The sequence below is a fragment of the Tiliqua scincoides genome, chromosome 4, assembly GCF_035046505.1.
Source record: "Tiliqua scincoides isolate rTilSci1 chromosome 4, rTilSci1.hap2, whole genome shotgun sequence".
Classification (NCBI taxonomy): Eukaryota; Metazoa; Chordata; class Lepidosauria; order Squamata; family Scincidae; genus Tiliqua; species Tiliqua scincoides.
In genome coordinates, this window is record NC_089824.1 from 138,088,595 (window position 1) to 138,109,450 (window position 20,856).

The following is a 20,856-nucleotide window of genomic DNA, read 5'->3' on the forward strand; positions in this document are numbered from 1 at the left end:
GGCAAAAATGGGTTAAGTAGTAGTTCCATGGGATCACCAAATACACTTTTTCGTCACAACCAGCATTTCAAAATGCTAGCTACAGACAAAGCAATTACTTCCAAACACGTTTCATCACCACATAGCTAAACAAAACAGATATGCCTATCTACATACCAACCACAAGGAATTGGTGTGGAGAACCAAAAATAAGGGAAGGGTTTCAACAGTGACAATGGCAGCCCTCCCCCACGGAACATTCATGTGGAGAGGGATTAGCAAGGGCGCCAGATCCAGCCTGCAGGCTGGAGTCTGGAGAGCTCTTAATAGAAGATTGTACACAAAACAATAAAACATATATGCTACATCTTTTTGGAATAATACTATAACTGCAAATAAATATCAGATGCATATAAGCAACACCACAATCAAAACTGCAAGATTTGATGTTTGGTTATCATTGAGTCCAAGTATTTGCTCCTTAAAATCTACAGCAGGTCAGTCCATGCAGACCACCTGCTATAGGCACAGATGTGTATACTATCCTGGATACAGAAAATTTGAGGATGTGTAAGACAAAGAAAAAGGCAATACGCATTCTAATAGAAACAGCACTGCAATGTCAGTCCTGCAGAAAACTTGGTTTCTTTCAGGGATACAAAGAGAAGATCAAGTAATTTCTAATTCAGAGGAATATTATCCTTTGAATTTGCAAACAATCATAGCTGTGCAACTAACTAGATAATTATTCAAAACGTTTTGTTTCTTGTACAAATGTCACAAATTCCCTCCAGGATAACTTGCTCACCTAAAAAATTTTTCCTTTTGAATTTTTTATAGATCTATATTTAAAGCCTCACCAATAACATGCTTACGCAAACATACAGCTCAGTAATAAACAAGTGACAAATATTTGGGACAAGGTACAAATAGAAAAGAACATTTTACTGCTTTAACCTGACTTCAAAAACAAGGTCTTTCCACACAGACACTCACTCACTCTAACCTAGCTTTAGTAAGCAAGATTACAGGACTGTTTTTCAGAGATATATCCAATCAATTGCATCACTATCAAAGTTTACTTAAACCAATTTTTGTTTAAGACTGAAATGGAAACAAATCTGACCCATTGAAGATTTATTTTGAAGTGATATCGTTCTATAGCAGTGGTTCTCAGATGTTTAGCACCAGGACCCACTTTTTTAGAATGAGAATGTCAGGACCCACCAGAAGTGATCTTATTACCGGAAGTGACATCATCAAGCAGGACAATTTTTAACAATCATAGGCTGCAATCCTGCCCACACTTACCTAGAAGAAAGACCCATTTACTATCATTGTTAAAAGCAGATACATAGTAGCCTATTAAAAGTACAGAGCTGTAACATTTCCCCAGATGTGGTCACCTACTATGGTAGCTTCAAGTCTAATATATTAAAATAAAATATTGAAATGAGTGGGGACCCACCTGAAATTGGCTCGCAACCCACCTAGTGGGTCCCGACTCACAGTTTGAGAAACACTGTTCTATAGAGTTTTTCTTGGAAGTGATTTAAATTATACCATGTAAATAAGGAAGCAGCAAAAAGACAACACTATACCAGTAGGCTACTTATGCAGCCATATTTCAATGTTCACCACAGAAAACAAGAATCTACAAGCACAGAACTCTACAGTCAAGAAAGACCAACAACACCCAGCTGTACTCCAATTACCGGATCATGCCATGTGCATTTGTGCAAGGTACTAATAGACAATCTTGTCAAATGGCATAAGAAACACAATCTTTTCTCTTACTTGGATTGGGTTGTAACAACACTTCTGTCTGTTTCATAACTTTTTCTGTCCACTGTTTAGTACACTCTGCTTTGCTGAGAAGATTTTCTAAATGAGCATCCAATTCAGTCTTCTCTGCTTGACCAAGCTTCTCTTCTGTAAACTATATAGGTTGGAAAAACAAAGCTTGAGATGTAGTCTAGAATAAATACTTGTTACAAGGCAAGTATATCAATACAAGTCATAACAGAGAAATAATCTCAAAGAAAGAGGAATTAACCAACTTTTATTCAATGTTTGTTCATTTCATAGCAATACATTCTATCAGATTCCAAGTTTACCTAGTTATTCAAAAGGAAACAGCAACACTTCTGAAACTGACAAAAAAGAACAATTTCACATGCTGCATTCTGTAGTGGTTCAACATATTCAAAGATACAACTTCAATTTATTTTGTTCATATGCCTTCACTTTTCAAAATACTCCAGAAGATTTTTATTAGCACAAAATATATTAGCAAGGCTGTATTAGTCCCATTTCTCCTGGATGAGAGCAAAAGTGCAGAATCAACTGGAACAAGATGTAAAGGTGGTTGCATATGGAGACCATATCTTATTCATATCTTATATAGTCCCAGTTCAGAACAGACATCCCCTTTCCCCAACGGCTTGCCTCCAAAATCACATTAACTTCAGAGGCCTCCATGTGCCTCCAAAGCACATGAAGTCAGAAATGTATTAAAGGGCTTCTTCCCATGTACTAGAGAGCTTGGGAGAGGGGCAATGATAATGACAATGGCTAGCAAAGCCAAAATTTGTGATCCCCTGATGAAAAGACTGAGATTAGTAGATGAAGTCTATCTCTATGTTATAAGATGCCACCAGGGAGAGGAATGAGCCTGCATGAATCTTCTGACACAATTGTGCAATACAATCTGCTTAGAGGAGTTATGCAACTGATTATTCCAACAGTCGTGATGGGCTGGTTGCCGAGGGAGCTGTTGAAGAGCAGCTAACAGGAAAGTCTCTGGATATAGGAATATCTTACAACAGTAGCAGTATTACTATGATAACCCATTTCTTTGTTGTAGTTAAAGATCTGAATTGGTTAAATTCCAAGGGAATACATTAACAAGCCAAAACAATATATTTATTTGAAGCTAACTCAGTAAGAAATAAACATTAAGTTCTGCCATTTCCATTTACTGTGATTTATCATCACAAGACTTGCATCATAGGACCTCTTAAATAAAAAACAGTTTGCCTTGTTGTCTTCTTTCTAGTGTCACTGAAGAAAGACTACGATGTAGAAACATACCACATAGAAAATAGGGCAAGCATATTACATTTTTGCTTATACAATACTAATTTCTCACTGAAATATTTTTTAACCTTAAAATATCTCATATTGTTTATTTCTTGTTTAAAATGGTAAAAAAAACTGTTGACTCAACCTGTACTCTGTCCTTCAGTTTGGGTTTGGATTAGCTCTATAGTTTTTGAGCTTTTTAAAAAGAGACAGGTTATCTCTCGCTATATTTATTTAAAACATTTATATCCCATTGTTCAGCTGACAAGACTACTAGAATGACATCTATAAAATCAAACTATGGGAAATCATTATAAGAGAAAGGCAGCGGTACAGAACTGTCTTCCTTGCTTGCTTTTCCTCCTCCACTACATATGGTAGTTGGTGTTTCTACTGCCACTGTGAGGGGCACAGTTTCATAGTCTAGGGCTCTTACAGGCTGTTTTTATAAAAAAGATTCTTTAATTTCAAAGGTATTTTTCATGCAGCATGGAGACTGCTATAAAATTTAGAAGTTCCAAGTCAGAGCTAACACAAGAATGCAAAAAAGGTTGAAAGGGTTGCCTGTCCTTATAAACATACACGGAGCGCTTGTTCTGTGACCCAGTGTATGAGGGATGGCCTAGGCAAGGTGGCTATCAGGATACTGGTGGTCACTGTTGACTGGAAAGGAGATGTCTTTCACACCCTGACCAAAGGAGAGCTGAGCAAGAGGTTAAAGAGAAAGGGTGCAATCCTAACCCCTTATGTCAGTACTTTCCAGCACTGACATAAGGGCAATACAGCTCTGAGGTAAGGGAACAAACATTCCCTTATTCTGAGGAGGCCTCCTTGAGTGACACCCACCTGCAGGATGCAGCACATGTCCCATTGGCACCACTATGCCAGTGCTGGAAAGCACTGACATAAGGGGTTGGGATTGTGCCCAAATTTGCACTCTTTTTTTTAGTAGAAAAAAAGAAATGAATTTTGACAGCAAATGGATCAAAGAACATGACAGGAATTGATGCCTGGGGTTCAGACCCTTTCACACTGTTTTAATCAGTTTCCTGCCTCAGGCAAGGCACTTGTTTCAATCTAGATTACCATTCCCTTCCAACAGTGGCCAATCAAATACCTCTGTGAAGTTTACAAGCAGGGGGAAAGAAAACTCCTATGTTATGTATCTCCAGCACCCAGTATTCTGTCTCTAACTCAGTCAATCTGTCTGGCAGGAGAAGTTTCTAAAGGTAGAGCAAGAATAAACAAGTCAGAGATGCTGAAGTAAGGTTTGGCAGGACTACCTTGGTAGCATAGGGATGAGCATTTTGGAGCGTCTCCACTTATGGGAGGCACCAGCCACTACAGAGGTTGCAACTAAAACCTGCTAGAAATGCAAAAGACCTTCTAACAAGCTGGAATTCTAACATGCAATGATAAGTCAACCACATTAATATATTGTAACTGTGAATACACAATACTGGAAGATGGAAGCAAAACTAATTAAAAGTTAAATCCAATTTTTAATGCCTGACAGCCCAATCCTATGCATGTCTACTCAGATGTAAGGCCCATTATCATCAATGGGGCTTACTCCCAGGTAAGTGTGGACAGGATTGCAGCCTTATTCGTCCAACATATCAATGGATATAAAAATAAGGCATGGGAGGTTTCTGTACCCAGGTGCCAGTCCCCAACTTCACCCTGTTCAGCACTTCAGAAAAATACCCAGATATCAAAAGGCAGGACTAGAAGACAAGTACTCCTCCTTTTCATATCACAATGTTCTTAGAACAGACAGAAGTAGGGAAGAAGCAGAGAACACATAGGGCTGCCAAGCAATGATCTCTAAGGAGTATCAAAGAGGTAGCCAGACATTTCTATTTGCAATACAAGTTTTCCAAAGTTAGATTCAGCCTTTAAGTTCTCTACTGAGATACCAATATATATTTTTTTATTCACAGGCAAATTTATTTTTGCATTTCAGCTTGGAAGTTTAAAAAAGCATACTTAGTTTCTTTTCACACTGTGTTTTTGTAAGCACATACATATGGATACATACACAAAAGCACTTATTGCAGGCATAACATGCTCTACTTATAGCCATCATCCTTTTACTTTCATGCCTCCAAAATGGAAACTCCAGGCCTTCAGAGGGAAACTGCTCCCTATCCCACCCTATAACCACAGTTGCCATACTACACAGGTATACATTTGCCACTCAACAGAGACAGCTGCAGGAAAATGCAAGTAGGGTCTGTGTTGGGTTTCACACAATGTAGCCGAGCAACAGGGAGAAGGGGAGGGGTCTCGCATACGCGCTCGAGGCTGCTGATGGGCAATGAAACAGCTGCAGTCAGGTCAGTAACACCCACCATCCCCACAGAAAGTATGGGGGCAGCCCCTTAGGCTGCAATCCTATACACATTTTACTAGGACTAAGCCCCATTGACCTCAGTGGGGCTTACTTCTGAATAGACACGCACAGGACTGCAGCCTGACAGTACAATCCTATGCCCACTTTCCTGGGAATAAGCCCCATTGAAATCAGTGGGGCTTACTTCTGAGTAGACACACATGGCGTTGCAGCCTGACAGCCCAATCCGATGCACACTTTCCTGGGAGTAAGCCCCATTGATCTCAGTGGGGCTTACTTCTGAGTAGACACGCACAGCGCTGCAGCCTTAGGCCGAGTGAGGGGAAAGACAACGGTACGGTGACTTCCTCCCCGTCAGGGCAGCACCTCACCTCAGGGCAGTCCTTCACGGGGAGGGAGGGACGAGGACGGCACCTGGAGGCCAAGAAGCCCCGCCAGGCCTGACCTCGACTTCACCTCTCAGTCTCAGGCTTGGCGAGAGCTTCGCGCGCCACCTTTAACGTTCTATGATTAGAACGTTCAGGGTGGCGCGGGGGGGGGCAACGCGAGCGCGGACACCCCCAGTGCGCGCGCACCAACGGCCTCCTCCCTTCCCCCGTCTGAGGTGGGAGGGAGATGGGCGGAGCCGCCCCTTCCAGGCGAACAGCAGAGCCGTCGGGCCGGGCTGGAGCGGTTCGGCGGAGCCCACTTCCTCCCCCTCAGCCAGACTCTACCTGCACGGCGCGGCTGAGAAAGGTGCCCGCGTCGGCCGCCAGCTTCTTCATGTTGAAGTCCATGATGTTCATCTTCGGCGGGCTGCCACTCGCACCGCCGCCTCCCTCCTTCCTCCCCTCAGACGCTGCCGGCCAAGGCGGCGGCGGCGGCGCTGGCTGAAGGGGGTGGTGTCGGGCGCTGCCGGCCTCGGCCGGGCTGTGAGGAGCCGGCAGCTGATTGGGTGGCGCGGGCGAAGGGGCGGGGCCGAGCGTGGGAAGGCCCGCCGAAGGGGGCGGGGCCCGCGTCGGCGTCGCCGCGTCGGGGAAAGCGGAAGGCTCCGCCCCTCGAAGGCGATGACGTCAGAAGGGCTGTCCGTCAGCCAGTGCCGGAGCTGCCAGTGATGTGGAGCCCAGTGCTATGCGCGCCTCCTCAGAAGCAAGCCTCGTTGTAGCCCATGGGACTTACTCCCAGGTAGGTATGGACAGGCTTGCCGCCTCCACTCCAGGGACTAACTCCCAGGTAAGCGTGCAGCCTCCACCCCAGGGATGTGAGCTGTGTGGGGAGGCAGGTGAGGCAGAGCCTCCCCACTGGAGTCCTTCGAAAAGCACCACTGCCCTGTGGGGCACCCACGACCTCTGTACTCTGCACTCCCTCCCTCCTTGTTCTGCATATGGGTCGTGGGTGCCTGGGTGCCTCACACAGCACGGCCTTTTCGAAGGACTCCAGTGGGGAGGCTCTGCCTCACCTGCCTCACTTCCCTCCCCACCCACCACACATCCCTGCTTCACTCACAGCCTGTAGGTGTTGAAAGGGCTCTTTGAAGTGACACCATAGAGATGGTGCATCTTGGATGGAAACGGCCAGTCTGTGCCACCTTTTTCTGTTCCAGGCTCGGTGGGTTTTGTCCTCTGGATCTTATGTGACCACAGGTACAACTTCATTGTAGCCTCGCTGTGGGGAGCAGCAGTGACAGCTCCAGGTGTTGTGGAGCCCCTGGCTGGACAAGATGCCTTTGGGTCGCCTTCCTACTACTATCACCTCTACCTGTTCTGTGGCTCTCACCTTCTGGGCTCAGTCCACACCACCACTCAGGAAAAGGTGAACTGAAGCTGCTGTGCCTTCTTCTTTCTCTTGTCACTGACTCCACACTTGGACAAGGCAGTAGCAAGGAGCACAGCAGGCCCACTCTCACTCCGGAAGTAGGTAGTGGCCTTCTGCTCAGCAGTGCCCTACCCAATGCTAGTGCTGAGGAGAAGCATAACCAGCCATTGCTCTTGGGATGGGGCAGGCATAAAGATCCATTACCCTGAAGTCTGTTTTTAGTAGCATTAAGCGTTTTAAGTTTTCATACTAGAGAAATGTGAGTTCCAAGCAGCATGGGGTCCTTTCCTCATCCCATGCAATCTCATCTGGCTGTCATGCATTTGGAATTGGAAACGGATTACAGTGCCCTTATAGGATTCAGAACCCCACTTATTTTAGGAAGCAACACTACAATAGATGAAAAGGATAAAGATGTAGATATCTAATTATAGGCAATTTGTTGTCACTAGTGGCAAAAAAGTGGTCTGCTGTCTCAGAAAAGTCATGTTGCCCATCTATGTGTAGCCATATTATTAGATTCCCAGACGGGTGTCATGAATCTTGGTTTATATTTCAGCTCCTATGAGTGAGGTTACACAATTTCAATTACAAAATCATTCTATGAATCATGATTAATTATAACATTTCCTTCATAGTAGTTATATTGGAATCCAAAATGACAGCCACAAACGTTTGCATTTCTTTAGTATCCCAAAGGTTTGAAAAATTGCTCCATTGACTCTGTTCTGTTTCAGATTACCTTGATATTAAAACCTGCAATTGAGACTGTAGGTAATAGTTTTTCTTAAAGTGATATGATACAAAATCTATCATATCATGATATGAAGTTTGGAAGTAAGTTACAGTCAACAAATGACCCAGGTACACCTGCTGAAATTGTGGAAATCAAGGCATTCAATCAACATAAATTAGTTGCTGAATTTAATACTTATTATGGCACATGAGCATTTGTGCCAGTTTCTTTCAGATTGTTCTGGTGAAACACAAGAGAGCAAAAGCTTTTCTCCCTCTGATTTGGGGTCATGTCTAGCACAAAGACATGCCCTGACATTCATAATCATGACATTCATGACAATATGATTTATCATCACCATCAGCATGAGTTGTTTGTGTGTACCTGGGTGATGAGTGAAGGAGGCATCTGGACTGATATCCCCAGGTGGTAGGAGGAATGAGGCAGGGACAGGGAAGAACATGTGAAGTTCTGGCTGGGGAAGGGACAGGGAAGAACATGTGAAGTTCTGGCTGGGGAAGTGGGTGGAGAAGGGGAGGGGTGGGATCCGCAGCACCCACATGCAGCCAGATCCTGTTTCTCTCCTTTTTTTCTGTCATTACACTCCTTGGTTTTACACCAGCAAAATAGCTTGGGCAGGACTGATGAGACCCATAGGGAAAATGGACAATTTCTCCAAACCAAAAGAACGAAACTTCTCTTACTCAGAGAACTCTGTAACTGCTCTCCCTACTCTAAGATGCAGTGTGTGCTCCATTGGGATGCCTGCGTTGGTAGGAGGTGGGGGAAGGAAGGAGGTATAATTGGGCTGCCTGTGTCCTAAGTGTACCAATGATACCATACTTCAATCCCCTGCCTAACCTTTCCCAGAAGCTTCATGGCTTTTACATGGCATGAATGGAACTCTGAACATCCCATATGATCTCATCGGGAAGAACAGAAAGCCCCAATATCACCTTCTAGAAGCCTGCCTGACAGATAGAAGTGGGACCGCTAAAGAAGTGCTGTCTTCTTCCAAACCTATCAGATGGTCCAGAAAGATACTGTGGTTGATGGTATCAAAGTGTGTTGAAAGTTCCAAGAGAACCAAAGAGAATACATTCTCTCTCTTGATCTTGTGAACAAGCACTGTGAGATCTCTATTTGGAAATTTATGTATTTGAGGCAATAACTGCTTAGCAGTTCAAAATAAAGCTGTTTTACCAGCTCATTGTTATTTTACTCCTAATTTGTCCAAGAAAACACAAGTTTTCCTTAAAATGTTTCATTTTTAAAGCAGTGCATTTATGCAGTGTTTTAAAATAGCTCTATAGCTCAATTGTCAAAGGATTTGATCACATGTTCCACATCTATTTACCCACCTTGGTCTATAAAGCATGATCTTGAAAATGGATCTTAAATAATTTTGTGTACTTTGGTCATCCACCAGATGGCAGAATTACAAAAGTAATAACCATGCTTCTGTTACAGACAGTAGAATCAAGGTGAATATAATTTACTCAAAGGTTTAACAGTGTACCAGCATTAATCTGTTAGTTTAAATCATAGTGGAGAGATTGTCTACATGCTCAGCAAACTGCTTCACCATTAGCACAATGACTTCCCAAAGCAGTAAGGAGTGAACATTCCCATTTTTTTCTAGTTTGGTGGTTTTACACATGTCTGTACCACACAGTACATGATGGCTTTGGATAATTGTTTAGGTCCAAGTCTGCCCAAATTGCTTAGAACTGTCTTGATTTTTTTTTAGTAAAAGGCACAAAACCCTTACCCATATCTGCTGCTAACCTCTGTGTAACCCCCCCCCCCCGCCATTTCTGCAGCCACACTTCTGGTTGTGGAGCTTGAGTGAATAACTAAAGAAGAAGGATGTAGAAAGGTGAGGCATAGGTTAGCAGAGGTCTAGCACACTTCTTTTGATCTAAAAATAAGCTACTGACCCTGCTTTATGTTTGATTGGTGGAGATGAAGATTTAAGTTGTAAAGTCTGTTGCATTGAGGTTGGCCATGTGTGCATGTGGCAGTTGGTGTATGTTTCATTTCATTGTGCTTAGTAAAAACAAGCCCAATAACCACCCAAAGCATGTACAATCAGCATAATGGGGGTGTATGTGCTAGAATGCATGACAAATTTGCCCCTCCTGATCCGGTGCCTGCCTTAGTATTTGTGAGTGTGTGAAGTGTTTTTTTGTGTGAGTGTGTGAAGTACCTTTTTGTTGTAAGCTTGAGGTTTCCCAAACAAACTCCCTTGACAGATCTGTCAAGTTCACAGATGTTCCCCAGCACAAAGTACCACTTTGGCCAATTCTGGAGTACTTAAGGCATTTGTCAAGAATAGTTTTTTGGCAGGAGAGATGAGCTTCACCACTGTTTGCTGCCGCCAGTCTCACAACAGTGCATTGCTGCTCTTCTTGCTCAAAAGGTGAGGGTAGTGTTGGCGGTGAGGGCCCCAGACCATTGTACAGACCAGCAGATGAGCATGAATCCAGGAATTGTTTGCATACTGCTCTACTGCAGCCTTTGGTGGGCCATCAATCCACCCAGTGCTTCAGGGGTAGGATGACCAGTGAAGAGGCTTCAGCTGCATGTGCTGATCTATCTTTATAGAACTTGTTGACAAGTCCACCCCATTGCAACAGCTGGTCAGTCCTGGGGAAAAAAGAATGGCCATGACCATTTTTAGACTAGCATCAGATGCCAACTGCAGAACATGATCAGCACTGTATGCAGTCTGTTACATCCATGTCATCTTCACAGAGGTTTGTAAGGCCATCATAGACACCACACTGGGGTTGACCATTGGCTTTGGTGGCTTGTGTACAATTGTGTGATTTCATGACAAAGGCTTTGTGAACTGGGCTGGTGGACTGGACAAAGACCACATTCCGAACCTGTGTCTGAGGGGGCTGACACTTCAACCATAACAGGTTCCCCGTGGAGGAGATCATTTACTGAAACAAGATACTGGGAAGAACAAAGTAAGTGCTGCTTGTGTTATGTAAATCCCGGTTTTAAAGGATTGATTTGGCTCAGTGCTTTGGAGAAAAAAACAAAGGAGAGAGGGGAAGGATTCTTCTGCCTCACTGTGGACTTTTGTATTCAGAAGACAGTTGAGCATTCGGTGTTATATGGAGCGTCTGGAGCATGATTTCATCAATTATTTTTTTTTAATGTGTAACCCTGTACCAGATATAAATTCTTCTTATCAGATTCTGGATTTGGAACTATTTTGGACTCCCTTAGATCACCGAAGGACATCATGAAGTGTGGAGTGGTAATTTGAGACTGAACAATTCTCCACACTCCATTGTAGAAGAGAGCTGTCTATGACAGGGGTGTCCAAAGTTTTTGGCAGGAGGGCCACATTATCTCTCTGGCACCGTGTCGGGGGCCGAATTAATTTACATTTCAAATTTGAATAAATTTACATAAATGAATATATTAAAGATGAACTTATATGAATGAATGAAGGTCTTGCAGTAGTTCAAGGCCTATAAAAGGTCTTGCACAAAGCAAGGCTGGCCTTTCCTTTCCTGCTGCTACTTTATCACAGACGTGAAACAACAAGCAATGGAAGGAGCCCTCATCCCACAGCTCACTCGAGAGGCCAAACAGTTGCTCTCATGCTGAGAGCAGTTGCGTCGGGCCAGTGTGGGCTCCAACAAATCTCTGGAGGGCCAGAGGCTCATTGGAGGCTAGGGGTTCCCTGAGGGCCACATAGAGAGGCCTTGAGGGCCGCAAGTGGCCCCCGGGCCAGGGTTTGGGCACCCCTGGTCTATGACATCTGGTGGTCTGGAAGATAATTGCAGAGAGATGACTGACCTTTTGGAGCAAGAGTGGAAAAACAGCATATTGGAAAAAATGTATGAATTGCTTTTATTGGTTCAAAGGCAGATGTTTCAGTCTTTGCAGATCCAGATCAGCTTGGAAATCTTGGGCAGACAAGTGTCTGCATTGAGTAAGATAGAAGTCGGAGACAGCATTGGAGACAACTATGGGTCAACAACTTGAGCTGTTGTTGGATGAGATAAATTGGAAGAGAGGATTGAGGAAGATATCAGCTCAGAATAGAGAGGAGGCATTTCGATTGACAGATCCTGAAGACATCTGTAAAGAAAGTGGTCAAGAGATCAAGATGACTTATTGGGACTTGGACTTGTTGGGTGGAGTAAGGAGAGTTTGCATTTTAATTGTTGAAACAGATGTAGGAAGTTTATAAGAAAAAAAGGGAAAACTAAAAATGAAATAGAGGGAAGCTAAAGTTTATAGATGATGAGAGATGTGAACTGAGATTTAAGATATTGATATAATCTGGTAGTTATATAACATTTGATTGGGATAAGAGAATATATAGGTCAGTATTTTGTAGGTCAATTTTGTAATATTGATGGGGATGATTTGGAATATATGGAAATAATGGTAGATTGATTTATATTTAGATTTATGGTATGAATTTAGTAGAAAAACTTGTATTAGAATAAGTTGTATAAATGAAAGAGTTTAGAATTTTATTGAAAGAGGGAAAATAATGAATGGTGGAATAAGATGGAAAGGGATAGTTAAAGTTTAGAGTTAAAATGTAGAAATTGATTAGGATATATATGTAATTGAAATGTGGTATTTTTTAGATATTAATAATTTTAGAATGTTACAGGTTAATTAGAGATGGTATAGAGGTTACAGAAAGAGAGGATATATTTAGTAATGATATTAATAATTGTAAAATTTAGTATATTACTAATTTGAGATATTATAGATGTTATAGACAGAGAAGTGATATATTTAATTATATTAGTAAAATTTATTATATGATATATTGATAAGAATTTAATGAAGAAAAGATAATTATGATGATGGAAATGATGAAAGAAAGTATAGAAACAGAAAAAGTATAGAACAGGGTATTTAGAGATATTTTTTTCTCATTGTTATTTGTAGAATGAGACATTAGTATAGTATATGATATCCTGTAAACCCAATGTTGTTATGTATGTTTACGTGTGTGTGTTTTGTTTTGTTTATAGAAAATAAAAAAATTATTTTTAAAAAACCGTAACAGGTTCCATTGTTTTTCAAACCATTCCATAGTTTTTTAGGTGGTTGCGGACTGCAGGGCAATGTTTTGGGGCATTTTGGCAGGAGTGCCTGGCAAATGCCATGATTATGCAGTTGTCCCCTCTGTTCCAGAGAATGGAGAACGGCACTTGGGCACCCAAGGTCATTATCTCACCTATAACAGTCAGGACACAGTCCACCCACTGCAACTATAGCTAATGAAGCTCTGCCCCTCATCACCCATCCCAGTGTGGGAGCACTTCAGGTATATCTTTGGCAATGCAGGATGTTGATGGAAAGGGCCTTTGGACAGTAAAGCAATAGTGGAAGATTCTACTTAAAGAGTATATTGCAACAAGCATCTGGCTCCAGTGGTGGTGACAACCTGCTGCATTCTGCACAATTTCTGCCTCTCAGGGCAAGGTTGACAAAAGTGCCTAAAATGACTCTTGTCCTCCTTGACCAGCTTGTACTTCCTTCAAAATTCCTTGGCTTTGCATACATCCTGCATACATCCAGTTCCCTGCAGAAGCCTATGGCCTTTAGCTGCTCTAAAATTTAGTGGAACTGCTCCACATTGAAGTAATTTTTGGTGACAAATGCCTGGACAGCCTCTTCCTTCCAAATATTGTGAAGGCTCTCAACTCCTCAACTGGGGAACAGTCTAGATCAGGGGTGTCAAACTTGTTTCATACTGAGGGCTGAACAGCATTCATGATGCCTACTGAGGGCCAGAAGTGATGGCCCATTAGGCAGGAAGTGATGTCATTAAACAGGTCATAACCAAAAATAAGCACTTTTTCTCACTTAGGAACTCATTGGCTGCAAATGACAGAAAAAAAATACATAAATCCTGATCATATTTCAAGTTACGGGAGAGCCCAATTTTCATGTGGGCTGCCCTTACAGCAGTAATACCTCAGCACTGCTCAGCAGCTGAGAGCCTGAGGGCCAGATAAAAAGCTTCCACGGGCCACATCCAGCCCCTGTGCCTTATGTTTGACACCCCTGGTCTAGATTCAGAAGTCCTGTGTGGCACATTCCACATGCGCCATCTTTTTTGCCAGTGGTGCTGCTGAAGAAGGGGCAGCTGCATTTCAGTACTTTTGAATTAACATCTACTTGCCTTTGTGGTTGAGCTCTACTGTCACTGTCACCATCGCATAGAGGTCTATGCAGCTTTATAAACATTAAAGCCATTTCTGCCCAACATTGCATATGCGCAACAGGGATCAAATGTGTACACCTGTGGGCTAGGCAGAAATGGGTTAACTGAAAAAGAACAATGTCATTTTAAGGCCATTTGGCCCCTTCTAAACCATTGTTATTTGTACGTTTAGACTAAGTCCCTTGGAGACAAGATTACGCTAACCATCTTACTCAGAGTACATGGGATATAGAGTAGAATATAAAACCTTGGAGTCAAGTCTGCTAGTAAATGTAGTGGTAAAAAACCAAGTATGGGCAGCCCAATCCAGGCCAATGCCAGGGCAGCGCCAGCGGTCTGAATGCTGCCCCAGCAATAACTGTTGCAAAAGTGCCATAAGACACTTTGCCACCTGCAGGGAATGCGTGGAGCTGAGCCTTGGTGCTGGATGGATGACCAGTGGCACCATGGAGCAGTGTGTTCCCCTGCCACTTCATGGGAAGGCTTCTTGGGGAGGGAGGGGGAAGGCGGGGAGGGGGCGGAAGCGAGTGGAGTGAGGGTGAGCCCAAAAATGGATTGGGCCCCGGGGGGGGGTGGCAGCAGTGGACGCCACTGAGTCCTATACTGTTCCTGAGCTGCAGATCCCAAGATGGGTCTCCTTTGTTCTGTGCCAGCTAAAGACACATTGGGGCTCTACACGGGGTAAGGGAACCAATTTAATGAAGCCTACTGATGTTTAAACATGCTAACAGTATCACCACAAGCGTATTTTATTTTGTTATAAACATGTTACTTCATCTATAAAACCTATATTACAGAAAAAAACAGAATTGACAAGTAAATATTCCATTCAAATCATATTAAATACATAAAAGACATCAGATGTACCTTCCCCCCCAAATGTCTCATAAGTAGCAGTCAACATTTTTGAAAACTATTTGTTCTATATCTGCTTCTTTAAGAGTTTATGTAAGAGTCAATTTTGCCATTATACAAAATAATGCAGTTCCTTCCTTTCATTCTCCATTGGAGTCTCTCTCAATTTGGCATAATGGATTTTTCAGCTACTAACCTGAGATATTAATTGTATATATTATAAATATTCCTTGTATAATAAAGCAAACAAAAGAGGAACGAATTCCAACTATGTTCTTGTTATTTTTATCCAGTATCTCTTAGAATAATTATATGGCCAGCATAAATGGGAAAAAATCCTACACATATTCTTCTTGCCTTTCCAACACTTGATGTAATTTGAGGAGTTTGTTGTATGTTATTCATGTCTACTCAGAAATAAGCCCCATTATAGTCAATGGGGCTTATTCGCTGGTATATGTGGGTATGATTGCAGACTCTGTTTCTTTGAAGTTATATATGAACTGCTTATTCTGAAAGACTGTTTAATATTTGAACATGATAGAAAAAATCACTTCCTTTTAAACTGATATAGTCTCATATATCAAAACTTGTAACTATGCCAGAACAATACCACAAGGTTAATGACTGGCAGAATAATTTCTTATACCACTGGTTGCAACATGTTAATGACAGAAATTGTCAACCTCTGCAAATGTTTTTTAAAATTACTACAATAATCCAAAGTGAATTTTTAAACAGAGGTTTCACAATTTTTGGATAACAGCTGACTAAGTGTTGTTTCAAGAAGAGCCAAATACCAAATTATGAGACAACACATTGACTTAGTTTGGCAAGAAAGACAGATTATCACAAATGGTGACAGAAAAGGAAAAAATAAACAACTGGTCTGCTCAGTTCATTTTGCACAAGTGGACTTCTGCACTGTCTTCCATAGGCAAGTCATTTTCAGAGCTGTGACTTAGGCATATCCAGTAGAAGATTGTTTTCTGGGTTCAGTGGCCCTCTGCTCATTTCTTTGCACCATGGGAACTGCCAGTACTAAAAAAAAAATGTATTGCAGCATGCACTTGTTTGGCAAAAGTCCTAATGAAAATTCTTAATACATACATAAGACCTTTATTGGCATAGAACATTGGCAACCTTCAGTCTCGAAAGACTATGGTATCGCGCTCTGAAAGGTGGTTCTGGAACAGCGTCTAGTGTGGCTGAAAAGGCCAATTCAGGAGTGGCATAGAATAGATAATGAAAATTAATACAACTCACAAAGCCTCTTATAGTTTCAAACCAGTCTATTAAGTCATATGTGCATGGTCTTGCAGATAACCACAGGTCTAAGAGCATAGTTACTGAGAACCTTGTTAGTAGCCAGATGTCTTCCAACTTTGGAGGGTTAGTCAACATACCTACTTGACACTAAGCAATAGATACTCAATTTAGGGCCCAATCCTATCCAAATTACCAGCACTGATACAGCTGGCCCAACAGGGTGTGCACTGGAGGAACAGCAGAGCAGCAATCATGGAGGCCTCCTCAAGGTAAGGGAATGTTTGTTCCCTTACCTCAGGGCTGCACTGTGGCTGCATTGGCACTGGAATGTTGGATAGGATTGGGCCCTTAGTCACCAAAGAAAAGTGACATACTCAAATGGGGGGGGGGTTACAAGAAGCTCCAGATTACATGGGATGAATTCTTAGACTAATTTGAATGCTATTCTAACTGGAGTACAGAAAGAATACACTTGACACACAAAGCAAGCATGTCTATCTGTGCATGTCATGTGCATTCTGTGTGCGTGGGTCCATTTTAAATGTCAATAGTTGAGCAGGGAGAAGAGAGGTTATAACTCACAGAAGATCTGACTGCTTAGAACAGGAGTGTCAAACTCTTTTCATACAGAGGACCAAAGTTAGCATTCATGTTGCCTGCTAAGGCCCGGAAGCGATATCATTAAGCAGATGATGGCCAGGAATAAGCACTCTGTTCTCACTCATTAGCTACAAATGACAGAAAATACGCAACTCTTATTCATATTTTTAAGATATGAGACAGCCCAATTATATCAGAGGCCAGATAAATTGCTTCTGGGGGAAACATTTGACCTGTGGACTAATGTTTGACACCCCTGGTTACAAGGTAGTGGGAGAGATGGGGTTGATTTTGGTGTGTGGATTATTATAAGCTGGAATTTGATTGTATGAAAGGAAAAAGCAATAAACTGGTGGCGGTTAATACAGAAAGCTAAACCACAGAAACTACCAAATTAAGGGAGCAATCCTAACCAACTTTCCAGCACTGGCATAGCTGTGCCAATGAGACGTGTGCTGCATCCTGCACTTGGGGGGGGGCAGTCATGGAGGCCTCCTCAAGGTAAGGCAATGTTTGTTCCTTTACCTTGCAGTTGCATTGCCCTTATGTCAGTGCTGGAAAATTGGTTAGGATTGCGGCCTAAGGCTTCTGTAATTCCGAAGCTGCCAAACGAAAACTTCCATATTTTCGCCTCCATGCAAAATAAATGATTGCAATTATAACACAAATAATAACTCCCAAAATACATAGTGCGATTGTTGTTATAAGAATAACATTTATAACAACCTTGCTTTCAGTAGTGCCAGCTGAGGTGAGCAATGGTGAAATAAACAAAACTACACTTGCAATATTGGATGATTCTCCAATGTTGATGCTGCCATTGATGGCACGAATTGCAAAGTAGATAGTGGTGCCGTTCTCCTTTGTGAAGTTTTCAGGCTTAAACCGATGGGATTGTTTGGTCCCAGCAACAGCCGGTGTCAGACCCGAAGTGTGCACAGAAATGGCATTATGAAAATAATCTCTTAATTCCAAGGGATTTCCACTCATTTTGATTTCATGCATTAGAGCTGCAAAACATAGCGTAAGTAACACATTACAATAGAGTACAGGTGTTCAATCATGCGTCAAGACTAACACAGACAAAAATAAAATCACAGCCTTTTCCAGTACATTTGAAACATTCTTCCTCAGGGAGCTCTCTCTACATGAACTAGAGATGCACACCAGTCATGGAATCTCTGCCTGATGCACAGGATTCTAGGAATACACAGGATTCATGCAATCTTTGCTCGATGCCCAGGTTTCTGGGGCACATACTTGGGCACACTTTCAGCTTGCGTGGAGCGTCAGCTGGGCTTGTTGGAATTAGGCAGCATCCCATTTGAACGGGGAGTGTGCCTTGACATGTGTCCAGCAGTCCCTGCAGTTGCACAACTCTAGGGAAAACTTGCAATAGTGGAACAGCCAAGGTTGAAAAAGAAACCTCTCTCCACAGGAATGGTGCAAGTATAGTATGTCACACTCCAAGATGTCGCAGGAACAAAATGCCTGCGTAAAGAAAACTACCCTAGCATTTTTATCTGTGCATATCTTCTTATGCAAAGAATACAAGGTATTTCTCTGATCTACCAATAAGGCTCCACCTTGTACCTTTAAAAAAAAACAACCGCAATTAATAAGGGGTCTCTGCTTAAAACACAATTTCACACTTACCTTTTCCCACATAACAGTCATGTGCAGGAGCTGTCCATGACAAAAGGAGTTCATCAGCACCATCAATTAGCACTGCATCAAGGTCAGTGATTGTACAGGGTTGAAAGACATTTGTCATTACAAAAGAACCTCCTGATGCAGTTCTACTGAAATTGCCCAGATTTTCTTGGAATTCATCATCACTAGCTTCTGGTCTTGGTGGGTTCATATGTATTTCTCCTGTGAAAAATGGCCCAAATAATTGTGTTATAGTATGTCACTACATACTCAATATTTTTTTCATTAATCTCACAGCCTATTCAATTTCTGGGGGAAAAAACTGAAGGTCATTGTTTTTCTTATTAATCTTCAATAGTGTTTCTTTTTCCCATATAGAATCTCTCATTTCTTAATTTGGTTTACTTCATGATTCTTATGTAAAGGATATTCAGATCTCTCTCTCTATTCCATCTCATACTCCTTATTGATATTCCGGTTGCTTCACAGCCATCTCTTCATAGATGTGTGTTACAGTATGTAATCAATTCCAAATTAATATGCAGAAAACTGAATTGCTTGTTTTTCATCTAAAATCTTTTCACTATGGCTGAAACGGAGTGGGACATGCAGGCAGAGCCCTCGCGAGGTCGGCCAGCGTTGCAAGAGCTCCCTTCTCCAGCATGGCCCTACTCCGTTCAATCTGATGAGCAAAGATGCTGCACAGCAGAGTGGCGTGCAGCACCAGACTGGGGAGAGAGTGGTGACTGGATGCCACTTGAGGGACACTTGGCCTCAAAGACCACATGTTGGACCACAATGATATAACAACCCCTTCAGTCAAGCAGAGTCCTTTGGGCCACTTCGCCCTGGTGTTATCACAGGTGTCTCCTGTTATGTGTGTGAAGATGCAATGATGTGGTACACGATAAGCATGTGGATCTTTCCTATACAACTGAAACAACACATAACCCAGTTCTGTTTTATATGTGTGGTATAACTATCCCAAAGCAATGGCTGCTTGATTTGACTAGGCAGATCCTGGAAGCACCTTAAAGTAGACAAAAAAAAGCAGACCCCAGAGAAATATTTTAAAATCTCTGAAAAGCTGAGGAAGTTACTTCATTGCCTTTAAACCCCATTAATTCACATAAGAGGTTAGGCTGAGCAAAGCCGATCACAGTATTATAGGAAAGAAAGTAAGAATTTCTGTGCATGAGAGACTTCTACTCAGCCTCCTGGACATATCAAGACCTACACAAAGTTACTGAGATGAAGGGCAGGAGATGCTAGTGCCTTTGCAGAGTGGCCCATTTCACATTTTGAGAATTCTTGAGCTAACGTGCCCACATTCTTCTGTAGTTTGTCCATAAAACAATGTTGCAATAATAATAAAACAATAAATAACAAAGCAATGCATCCTTACCATCTTCTTCTATGTAACCTGGTACATATAAAGCCTGGCTCTGTCTGCGGACACGTCTGACCGCCTTCTCTTTCCCTTGCACACACACTTTCAAGTTGTATCTCCTATTTCCTTTGAAGGAAGTGAAATAACTTGTGTAGATTCCGTCATGCTTGAGAATATCAGCACCTTGACACACAAAAATTTAGGATTAATATCCAACATTGCAATCCTATACATGCTTACCTGGGAGTAAGTCCCACTGACCTCAGTGGTGCATACTTCTGAGTAGACATGCCTAGGCTTGTGCTGTAAAGCAACCATTTTACTGCTTACAGTTGATAGACCATCAGACAGACTATTTAGAAGATGTTCATGTCACAATGCCTTCTCCTGTTTTTACAAAAAAAAAAAAAAAAAAAGAATGCCTAAATCCTGTTGTTCCTAAATCGTATAGGACAGTGTTTCTCAACTAGTGGACCTGTTGAGGTGGTGCCTGGGGGTACTTGCAGGACTTCTGGACCTCTGCTGCCTGGCAGTGAGACCAAGAACACCACACAAACAGTGGTAGGAGGCTCCAAAGCATTTCCACACTCAAAAAAGCCCTCCTGTCCATCCTGAGCCTCTTACTGGTGTTTGTCACGCTGCATCTGGCCTCCCAAAACAGAAGCAACTGGCAATGAAGTCATCACCAGTTTCTTCCGGTGGTATTTTGAATAGGTGGACCATGTGAAATGGTACAGCAGAGGACAAACATTGAGAAACACTGATATAGGAACATTAGCAAAACAATGTGTTGATTAGCAATATCTTTCCAATAACTAACAACCAAAGCAGGTCCACACAACACGTGACCTACAAAGTTAAACACAGACCCACCAGCATTTCTTGAGGCCAACTGCATGCTTGACAGGTCCTGTATT

General features: G+C 42.3%; 2 protein-coding genes across 7 annotated transcripts in view; both read right to left on the reverse strand.

The window, feature by feature from the left end:
• SH3GLB1 (SH3 domain containing GRB2 like, endophilin B1) overlaps window positions 1-6,339 on the reverse strand; it is a 40,516-nt gene extending 34,177 nt beyond the window's left edge. For 2 of the 3 annotated variants that reach the window (XM_066623321.1, XM_066623320.1), the window contains exons 1-2: window positions 6,133-6,339; window positions 1,777-1,918 (exon numbers count right to left, since the gene is read on the reverse strand). In XM_066623321.1, the coding sequence (XP_066479418.1) occupies window positions 1,777-1,918; window positions 6,133-6,204 (214 nt within the window). In that variant the 5' untranslated portion in view covers window positions 6,205-6,339. The remainder of the gene's footprint in view (window positions 1-1,776; window positions 1,919-6,132) is intronic. The other variant, XM_066623319.1, reaches the window with a different exon arrangement.
• Window positions 6,340-14,897: 8,558 nt separating this feature from the next.
• LOC136647655 (calcium-activated chloride channel regulator 1-like) overlaps window positions 14,898-20,856 on the reverse strand; it is a 34,313-nt gene continuing 28,354 nt past the window's right edge. For all 4 annotated transcript variants that reach the window (XM_066623316.1, XM_066623315.1, XM_066623317.1 and 1 more), the window contains 3 exons: window positions 19,955-20,122; window positions 18,553-18,771; window positions 14,898-17,906 (listed from right to left, as the gene is read on the reverse strand). In XM_066623316.1, coding sequence (XP_066479413.1) covers window positions 17,476-17,906; window positions 18,553-18,771; window positions 19,955-20,122 — 818 coding nt within the window. In that variant the 3' untranslated portion in view covers window positions 14,898-17,475. The remainder of the gene's footprint in view (window positions 17,907-18,552; window positions 18,772-19,954; window positions 20,123-20,856) is intronic.